The sequence below is a fragment of the Gnatocerus cornutus genome, chromosome 1 (genome assembly GCF_029298725.1).
Source record: "Gnatocerus cornutus isolate USDA-ARS CGAHR chromosome 1, icGnaCorn1.1, whole genome shotgun sequence".
NCBI classification, from domain to species: domain Eukaryota; kingdom Metazoa; phylum Arthropoda; class Insecta; order Coleoptera; family Tenebrionidae; genus Gnatocerus; species Gnatocerus cornutus.
In genome coordinates this window covers 35,582,828-35,592,901 of record NC_142233.1, presented here as the reverse complement: position 1 = coordinate 35,592,901, position 10,074 = coordinate 35,582,828, and the positions used below count along the sequence as shown (strand labels likewise).

Genomic DNA, 10,074 nt, shown 5'->3' with positions numbered 1-10,074 from the left:
TTTGATACAAATCAATCAGCCCGAATTGAATTGCAATTTTTTCCTCCCAAAGAGCACATTGTCTCTTTTTTCATCACTCCAATGAACGCATTATTCTTGCAAATATCGACTTTAAATTAACACACAAAGCCACATAAACTCAACCTCATCTGGATCAAGCATTCTCCATCCAATCAACTTCCCCATTCGCTTGCATAAAATTACGTTACCATACGCTCTCACCCTTTCAATCAAGAATAACGTCAACAATTCCGAAAAATTGATCATAAAACATAATGAATATCGTTAACAAAAACAAAGTCTAAACAAACTCGTTTTATTTACAAAATACAAAAGATACAAAAAGTGCAAAAGAAAATTCACCACCTCCAGCTATTAACCCGCGACTTTCGCAGCGCTTCCAGAGCTTTATCAGCTTTCAATTGAGCCTCAGTCTGTACTTTCAGCCCGTGCGTCTTAACGCCGCTGTTTACGACAGAGTCGTGTTGTAACGCACCGGAAACTCCTTTCCGGGAGAATAATTTCTCTAAAATGTACTGATCCTGCTTGTCGACCACTGGAGGTTTATTCTTCTTGATTTCGGTTTTTACGAGTCCGGCGACCTTCTCTCCATCCACAGTCCCACTGTTATCTACGAGCGTCTTCACTTTCTTGGGTTTTTTCTCCCTTTTCGTTTCCCCATTAATTTGGGCGTAGTCCAGAGCCTGGGCGAAGCTCAAATCGGACTCGTCTCCATCCACTTGATTCCCTGAAGCCTCAGTAGGCTGCTTCGCCTTCTCTCTGTTGAGAACCCGCAGTTCAAGAGCGGAGAGTTTCTTCAACTTCCGTCGTTCCTCCAACTTCCTTTGGCGTTCTTCCTCCAGGTGGATCTGATCCGGGGTCCGCGCTACGGTGAGATTCTTCGCGATTTCTTGCGCGCGCTTCTTCATCGCTTCGATCTTATCCTCCGAGAACTGAACCGACTTTGATTTGCGTTTCTCTTTTATTGTTTCTTCGAATTTGACTCGCGAGTCACGAAAGATGTTCGCAGTCTCAGGATTGCCGGTGTTGTCTTCAGGCAGAGAAAACAGGTCGTGCAAACTCGACGACTTGAAGAACTTGTGGGTTTTCGGGTCCACCAAGATTTTGTTGCTCAAGAGTTGCTTCCAGACCTGTCTTTGGTACATCTGAGGAACAAACTCTGTCACTGCGTTAAATTAGTGTTTTAATTACCTTCTCTTCAATCGTTCCAGCAGACAGCAACCGATAAATAGTAACTTGTTTGTTTTGGCCGATTCGCCACGCTCGTTCCCTCGCCTGAGTGTCAGTGGCAGGATTCCAATCAGGATCATAAATAATTACTCTATTAGCTCCTGTTAAGTTAACCCCCAGCCCTCCCACTTTGGTGGTCAATAAAAACACGTCGTAACTAGAATCCTAGGTCTGCATTAATACACAGTTTTTAACTCGACAACATACCAACTTCATTAAACTTGTTGATGAGAGTCTGCCGGGAGCTGACCGCAGTACTCCCGTCCATCTTCAAATACTTGTACTGTTGTTGCTTCAGAAACTCTTCAAACACACTGATCATGGCGCGACTCTGAGTGAACAACAACACCCGATGCTGTTGCTTCTTCCAGATTTTTAACAGAGCGGAGACGACGATCATCTTCCCGGATTTCTTGTAGTGGCCGAAGTTGTCTTCATCGCAGACTTCAGCTTCGTGGAGGTAGATATCGGGGTGGTTACAAATTTTCCTTAGAGCCGTTATTGCGATGAGAACCCCGGCTCTAGTGGTGTTGTCAGAAAACCAGTTTCTTGGGGTCCTTCCGAGGATCGTACCAATGTGGTCGCTCTGCAAACCAACAGTCATGGAGGACAACGAAGACACAACTTACCATCAAGTATCCTTTGTACAACTCGCGTTGTTCTTCAGTGAGCGAACAGAACAACACTTGCTCGCTTTTGTCAGGGAGACTGATGTGAGTTTGGACTTCTTCTTTCGATCGCCGCAGCAAATAAGGAGAGATGAGATTCTTGAGAGTTGTCGCGACAGATAAAGCTGTTGCTTCCTGGAACAGGACAATTAAAAATTCGAAAGATTGGGAGAAACTCGCACTTGTAAAGGAGTGGAATTAGCGAAGCCCCCTTGTACTATCGGATTGTTGAAATGTTCCATGAACGTGTTCAAACTCCCCAATGTTCCGGGATTGGTGAAATCGAACAAACTCCACAGCTCCTGGAGGTTGTTTTGCATGGGACTTCCAGTGAGCATCAACCTGTGGGACGTTGAGATTTTCTTCACCGCTAAGCTCACTTTAGCGTTGGGGTTCCTGATTTTGTGCCCTTCGTCCAGAATTAGGTAGTGCCAGTCGTACTGTGAGATGGTATCTTTGTATTTCAAGATACCAAGGTAGCTGGTGACCAAGACGCCCTTATTTTTAACGATGTCTTTGATGAGGTTTGATTTCTTCCCTTGGTAGCTCCCGCTTTGGTGAAGGATTGCTACTCGGAACTCGGGAGCCCAGTAATGGAAGTGTTCTACCCACTGGTGGATTACCGTGACTGGGCACGCTATTAAAGTGGGGCCCAAGCCTTTAAAGCGGTCGTGGGTGATTACTTGGCTGTACTCTAAACCTGCTAGGAAGGCTATTACTTGGACTGTCTTGCCTAGACCCATTTCGTCGCCCAAGAGACCACCGCTGGATTGTCTGTGGATGTTCCATAACCATCTTATACCCTCTTGTTGGTAGGGGTAAAGATTGCACCAGATTTTGATGGGGATTTTCAGCCCCCCTTTTATTGTGTAGTAGTCCGGTTCTTCCTCTTCATCACTTGCGTGCTCTAGGTACTTGTAGTACTCCTCCAGGCGGTTTTTGAAGTACTCAGAACACCCATCGTCTTTAATTTTGTCGAGTTTTGGAACATCACCAGAGGGTTGTCGTTTTTTCGGCAAACAGCGCTCTGAGTCACTTTCTGGAAATTATTTTAGTGTGAAATCGAGGGGTTAATTTCCCTGGGAAATTGGTGTATTAGGCTTAGGAAATCAGGGGAAATCGTTAGGAAAGCACTAGAAAATTAGGAAAGTTAGACAAAATCTCAAGGAAATTAGGGAAATTTAAGCGAAATCAAGTTTTACGAAAACACAAGAAAATAAGAGGAAATTGGAGGAAATCACAAGGATATTAGAAGAATTTAGACGAAATCACAAAAATAAGGAGATGTTGGACGAAAACACAATAAGTATTACAAAATCATAAAGAAATAAGGAAAAGTTGGATAAATTCACAATGAAAACAGGGGAATTTAGAGGAAATCACAAAGAAATAAGGAGGTTAGACAAAATCACAAGGAAATCAGAGGGATATTTTACGAAATCACAAGGAAATAAGGAGAAGTAGGTCGAAATCACAAGAAAATCAGAGGAAGTTTCACGAAAACACAGGAAAATAAGAGCAAGTTAGACGAATTCACAATAAAATCAGGGGAATTTAGACAAAATGACAAGGAAATAAGGAGAAGTAAGGCAAAATCACAAGGAAGTCAGGAAAATTTACAAAATCACAAGGAAATAAGGAGAAGTCAGGCGTAGGCAATTTTTAAAACGTGTGAAATTAATTACCAGTGCAGGAAACCCACCGAGTTCACCCTCTGAAGGCACATATTCGCTTCCAGAAGAGTTCCCTCTCTCAACTTCTGCTAACTTGACTCTTTTCTCTGTGTTCTCACGCCTGGTGGAGCTCTTCCTCTTCTTCTTCTCTTTGAATTTGCTCGAAATTTTGTCAGCAATGACTTTACTCCTGTTATTGTTGGTACTTAAAGTTTTCTTGTATTCCTGGATCTTCCTCAGTTCCTCCTGTCTCTGAATGTACGAGTTTATGTCCAACGAAGGCTCCTTTTTGGGTTGATTTTCGACAATTTCACCATCCTCAACCTCGTTTGGTTTATGTACCAAAATATTGAGTTCATGCAGCGCTTGTTCCTCCAAAGTTTTCTGGTTTTTGCCCCACACACTGATCCCTTGTAGCAAGGTGAGTTCGGCCAACTCTTCATCCTTTAATTAGAGTTAGGTAAAGTGAATTTAAAGTGGTTCTTACCTGGGGTTCAGTAGTGGAGGGCCCAGCACCCAAATCTTTGTCCATTTTGTGCAAGGAAAAAGGAATGGCGCTCGCAATTTATCAAGGGAATGGACAGTGGTGATGTCGCCGAAGCTTGTTTTATCTCAATTATCCAATATTTACGTTTGTTTTCATGTTTAAACATGCAAAAACTTGAGCGCTTGTCATACTTGACGTTTCTCAAACTGACAGATGACAGATGAAGTACACAAAAAGGAGCGGGAAATTTGAATTTATTTATGCAAAACGATATTATTTATTCAAAATATGGAACGCAAAATGTTAATACAGAACAATACTGACGACAAAACACTTTTACTTCTTCCTTTTCAACGTAGCGGCCCGTCCAGCCGCGGGTTTCCGTTTCTTGGCCCCTTTTTCCTCTTCATCCAAACTGAACAACTTCTTGAAAGACTCCCCGATCTCGCCCAAGCTCCTATCAATCCCCTGATTATCCAAAGTCACGTCCTCAACATCCTCCTTGGGTTCATCGAGTAATTTCGCCCGCAAGAACGCCTTCTTCCTCTCGTTCACTGGATCCTTGAACATTTTGGGATGATAATCAAAGCTCAAAGTATCAATGAGGGCATTTGCGACTTTTAGTTTCTCCTGGGAGTAGGAAGGTTGAGTTCCCACCGCTAATTTGGTTGGAGGGTACTTGTTTTCTTTAATGAATGGGATTCCTTTGATCATGAAAAACTTGGTGTTGTTGGCGAATTTCGGGATAAACTCCACCACGCGGAGTTTGTCGTTTTGTCGGAGTTTTCTTACGCAGATGAGGACTTTGTTGTTGTCGGCGCAGTACTGCCAGAAACTGTCGAAGTATGGGAGGTCTTCATCATGATCCTTCTCCAAGAGAAGAGTGTCTATTAGAACCGAACCCACTTCAGTCATACGGTCTGAGACGTACAGAAGAGTGTACCCAGTGGGAAGATGGTTGCTAACAATCTCCATGTACTCTTCCAGCTCAAACTCCAGAGGTTCAATGTTGTGTTTAAGAGGGATCTTCCCAACAATAGTGGTTCTTTTCCGCATGATTTTCTTCAGAGGTTCTCCGCTGGAGGAAACGAACGCGTTGGTGTAGAATTTTTCTTCCCTAATAAAAGACTTCTGTCTGACTTTAAGAAACCTGTTCTCATCATCCTGGAAGGGAAAGAATTTCAGTTTTCTTTGGTAGATCCTGGTGATGATCAACGAGGAAAGTTTCTCCTGGAGACCTTCTTCATCCTCCACCAAAGTCTCAACTAAGGGGGCTTTCATCACAGAGAACAACTCATTATAAAACAGCTTGTAGTCAAAATTGGGGTTCATAGTGACCAACTCAAAAGTGATACCACTAGACTCGAAGTTCTTCGCTTCGTTTAACGCCGTAAAGCGCTGGTTTTTATCGCCCACAGTTGGGTTATCATCGTTGGTAATAAACACGATAATTCTCTTGTAAAAAACCGAATTAACTTGCTTGAATTTCTTGGTACATGACAGGAAGAGCATGCTAAGATCCACACCGCCTTTCCTCTGATACAAACTCTCCAGATCATCAAGTGACAATTCTTTCTTCCCTTTGAGGAACTTAACCGACTTCAAAACGTTGTCGTTGAAGTTGACCAGCGACTCCGAGGCGTCGTTGGCCAGCATCACCCCAAAAGGGCTCCAACTCCTTTTATTCTGCGTGAACATCAAAGAGTTGGTTAGATCGTAGCATGCGTTGATGCTGTCTTTAAACGGGGTGCTACCATTTTCATTTTTACAGAACATGAGCGGACCGGTGTCGATGGCAATTAAGACGTAGGTTGGTTTGAAGTCGGGGGGGAAACCCGTGTCGTCATCGCTGTCCGACATCTAAAAGGGGTGTTATGAAGGGTGAGGGGCTGTTTATTCCTTTACCTTTTTGATTTAAAGAGGATGATTACACAAAGTTGCGCCAAAATCGGTCGACTGACATATGACAGTTGACAGCAAAAAGTGACAGGGTTTTTTTTGTTCTTGTGGTGCCACTGTTCTAGTTTCTATTTGCAGCTAACTTCTCTTGATGTTTGCAAGTTTGAGTTTCAGTTTCAAATCGATTATTCAAAGTCGAGCCAGTGTCCCAAAGTGCTACCAAATCTATTTATTTTCACAGGGTGAGTTTCAAGAATAATTTTAAGTTTAAATTTGAATCTCTCCTCTGCATTTGTTCAGTTTCCACTAGACTTGAAGTAGGTAAAACATTCTTTGTTCTGATTGGTTGAACGAAAGTGCATACTTGCCACTAACCTAAGAAAACAAAAGTTACTATACTATCGCCATTTTACTAGCGTGTTTCATTGGTTGCATACGTGCTGCATGTTTAAGCCTCTTATTTTTCAAGGGTACAAATGTTTGAAGACGATGCTGGTTGATCAAGAAACCAACAAAACTCTCGAGTGACGACTTACATAATTTCCTGAGAATGGTGCAGAAGAAATTGTGCAAGTTAAGAGTTATAATTAGTAAAAATGAACGCCTGAACAAGCAGCACATAGGTAGCCAATAATACACTTTAGTGATTTTGTAGTTCAGTAACTTTAATTTTCTTAAGTTGATGGCAAGTTTTCAACCAATCAAAAGTAAGCATGTTTAGAGAACTTCAAGTCTAGTGGAAACTGAACAAATAGAGAAGGGAGATTCAAATTACAAATTTACTAATAAAACTTTAAAATAATCTTGAAACTCACCCTGTGCAATAAATAGATTTGGCATCTCGCGCTTCCTTCAGACTTAAGCACTTTGGGGGCACTAATTCGACTTTGTGAAGGTTTCGCTGGCGTTCTTTTACTTGTACAACTCCTAGAAATCACTTCCGTTCTTGTCCCTAAAAACAAAAGATTAGTTAGATTTAAAAAAATATGACGCAACGTTCATAAGTAGCAGAAGAGTTTCTTATTTATGTTTGGTTTAAGAAACTTATGCAAGAGGGTTGAAACACCTAGATGAAACACTTTCGCTTTCCGTCATGAGAACCATAATTAGTAAACTGTGATTTCAACAATATTTAAATTACCTATTTTCAAATAATTTCACGGAGAGATGCTTGGCTGTGAATTCAAAACTCGTGAAATTTGATAGACGACAGCACAAAACATCTGGTGTTTTTTGTTTGCTCACGTTTTACCTTAAATGTCATGCAATGTTTTGAAGTACATAACCTCAAATTCTCATCATGCCTGTCGATCATAAACGAATCAACGGCCCCGAAATCACCATCCCCTACCAACTCTTCAGCAAATTAAACACAAAATCGTTGAAGAGTGAGTTCAAGGACCTCATAAAACCCAACGGGAAGCGCCTGGACGGCCGGTCAACCAACGAACACCGGAAAATCTGTAAGTTTGTGTGGAATACCCCCCAGCGCCTACACCACCTTCCTTTCAGTCTTGAAAACAGAAGTCGTGAGCCAGGCCAAAGGCTCTGCTTACATTGAACTCGACAAAACCAAAGTCATAGTGTCAGTTTTTGATCCTCGAGAAATTCCCAACAAATCCGAGTACAGCGCCAAGGGAGAAATCTACTGCGAGTTTAAGTACGCCCCATTCAGCTGTCACAAGCGGAGACTCCACCAGCAAGATGCCGAAGAACAACAATACAGTGCCATCATGAAACAAGCACTAGATTCTGCAGTTTGTAGACACGAATTCCCTAATTTCCAAGTGGATATCTACGCGTACGTCTTACATAACGATGGATCTGCACTGAGTGCTGCTATAACCGCAGCGGGAGTAGCACTAGCAAACGCGGGGATTCCTATGTACGATTTGATAACATCCGTTACTTTGGCTGTACAAAGTAAATTTATGTTGGTCGATCCGAATTTGGAGGAAGAGCGCCTCTGTCAACTCCCGTTGTTTAAGGATGAGCAGAATACGGACCATGGGATTATTGTTTTGTCGATGTTGGCAACTCATGAGCAGATTTCACAGTTTTACCAGAGCGGGAATCTGACTCTGGGGGTATTGAGTCGTGCTATTGATATTCTTAGTGAAAGTAGTAAAGACATTATTCTGTTAGTTAAAAAGTGTCTTGTCAGACATGTTATTAAGAGCACTAGAAACGTGGAGGATTAATTAAACTCTTTATACAATTTTACGTTTGTTTTTACTCCTTTTTAGTATAGGCAAAATTTCAAAAACGTGCTGCTAAAAAAGTTACGCGGTGGTAAACGTCAAAGAAAACAAATATTTTCAAATATCTTGTTAATGGTGATTTCCAATGGCAAAAATTCTTATTATGAAAATTGTACCTTATCAAATTTGCCACAAAAAAGATCTCGTACTATTTTTCGTAGGAGTTAGCATTTTTAAGATATGAAAGTATTTTTTAAAATTTCAAAAATTTTATTTTTTTGTGCACCACAGTCTAAACATAAAATTTAGGGTCTTTTTTAATATTGAACTTATCCCACGAAATTTTCCAGCAACTTATGAAATTAATCTTCTGTAGATTCTTTTTCATGGAACTTATTTTCTTCAACTTCTTCTAGTTTTCGAGAGTCCTTAAAAAAACAGGATGGATTTTATGTATATCATTGTTGAAATCGTACAATTTAGACTCATTTTCCTAAGATTCAGGTAAGATGAACCGCGGCAATTACCACATACTGTTAAAAAATAAAACTTTTTCATGCAAAATTGAAAGTTCTAACTCTTACCACCATTGAAACAATTACTTTTCACTCGTTTATTTGAAATAAATGAAGACACAGTTTTAATTGCCTTCTAAACTTCATTTTATGTCTGTCTTTAGCAACAATCAGTAATAATAAAGTTGGTCATTACCAATATTAAAACTGGTAACGCACAACGTTTTTTAACCATTTTGTCACTGTAATGTCTTTTAGAGTTCTTAAAAGCAAAAATGGTTTTCGACCATTGACGATAAAACTAGCAAAGTTACAGAATGTCCAATTTTTATTGTATTGGCGTTAAAATTACTAAAGATACGCAATTCAATAGAATAAAGTGAAAAATTTTCGTTTATCTGGTCAAATTATTTTTTTTAATTGTTCTTTCTTGCATTAATATGTTGACATTTAGCACAGTAAATAAACATGCCAAAAATAGTAACCACCTCAATTTTGATTGTCTTGACGTGGAAATTACTAAAATGACGGAATTTTATAGTAAATAGAGGAAAATTTTGGCTTACCCTCTTAATAAAATTTTTTAAAATTGCTTTTTCTTGCTCAAATATTATGGCATTTGGCACTGTTAATAAACGTGTCAAAAGTAGTAACTACTTCAATTTTGATTGTCTTGGCGTTAGAACTACCAAAATTACGGAAAAATAGTAAATTTGAATAATAGCTATTTATTTGAGAAGGATATTAAGTAATTCATAATGAACGAGGACGTTACTTGTTAACGTCCGAGTTTTTTATGAATTACTTAATATCCGTAGTAAATACAAAGCTTTATCGAAACATGTACGAAGGTGACAATGTTACCACTCAACAGTTCTGCAAATTTCCAATTTTTGACGGAAGTTTTCAACGCGATGAAACAGCGAGAAAAGCATTTTCCAAGATATTTTATGTTAGAATTAATACAAATAAATGCAGATCTTTAGAATGTTTTTAATTTTGGTCTTTGGAGTTGCTTTCGTTTGCATAAAAACGTTGAATATTATGGATTAATGGCAACTGTGCTATTATGAGACGGTAACTATGCTGTTATGAAACAGTAACTATGTTATTATGAATTATTTGTATCATCACCATTATGATGTACTTTACACGTAAGCATTCAAAGGTATTAGATACATCTTAATGTTCATGTTTCGATAAAATAATAAATTCTTATAGATCTGTGAATTTTAAGAGCAGTTTTAAGGTCTATAAAATACTCGACGGTGATGAAGACTAAAATGTAACATTTTGGAGAGAATCATAACTGTGCCTTCACCTATTTCAGATAAACTACTCAATTTAATATTTTAAAATGGAAGTTAGAACTATATTTTT

The 10,074-nt window shown here is 39.5% G+C and overlaps 3 protein-coding genes across 3 annotated transcripts; 1 reads left to right on the top strand and 2 right to left on the bottom strand.

Moving 5' to 3' along the window:
- Positions 1-300: 300 nt before the first annotated feature.
- Positions 301-4,291, bottom strand: LOC148182142 (DNA excision repair protein ERCC-6-like). The gene is made up of 7 exons (XM_088045884.1): positions 4,080-4,291; positions 3,622-4,036; positions 2,102-2,958; positions 1,881-2,054; positions 1,463-1,837; positions 1,213-1,416; positions 301-1,166 (listed from the first exon to the last, which is right to left on the bottom strand). Exons 1-7 carry the CDS (start codon positions 4,122-4,124, stop codon positions 360-362), a joined length of 2,877 nt encoding a protein of 958 aa, XP_087902010.1. The 5' UTR covers positions 4,125-4,291; the 3' UTR covers positions 301-359.
- Positions 4,292-4,332: 41 nt separating this feature from the next.
- On the bottom strand, positions 4,333-6,057 carry Irbp (Inverted repeat-binding protein). The gene is made up of 2 exons (XM_088044182.1): positions 5,985-6,057; positions 4,333-5,939 (listed from the first exon to the last, which is right to left on the bottom strand). The coding sequence occupies exon 2, from the start codon at positions 5,937-5,939 to the stop codon at positions 4,416-4,418; it is 1,524 nt and encodes a 507-aa protein (XP_087900308.1). The 5' UTR covers positions 5,985-6,057; the 3' UTR covers positions 4,333-4,415.
- Positions 6,058-7,129: 1,072 nt separating this feature from the next.
- On the top strand, positions 7,130-8,199 carry LOC148182140 (exosome complex component MTR3-like). The gene is made up of 2 exons (XM_088044187.1): positions 7,130-7,441; positions 7,491-8,199. Exons 1-2 carry the CDS (start codon positions 7,279-7,281, stop codon positions 8,177-8,179), a joined length of 852 nt encoding a protein of 283 aa, XP_087900313.1. The 5' UTR covers positions 7,130-7,278; the 3' UTR covers positions 8,180-8,199.
- Positions 8,200-10,074: the final 1,875 nt, after the last annotated feature.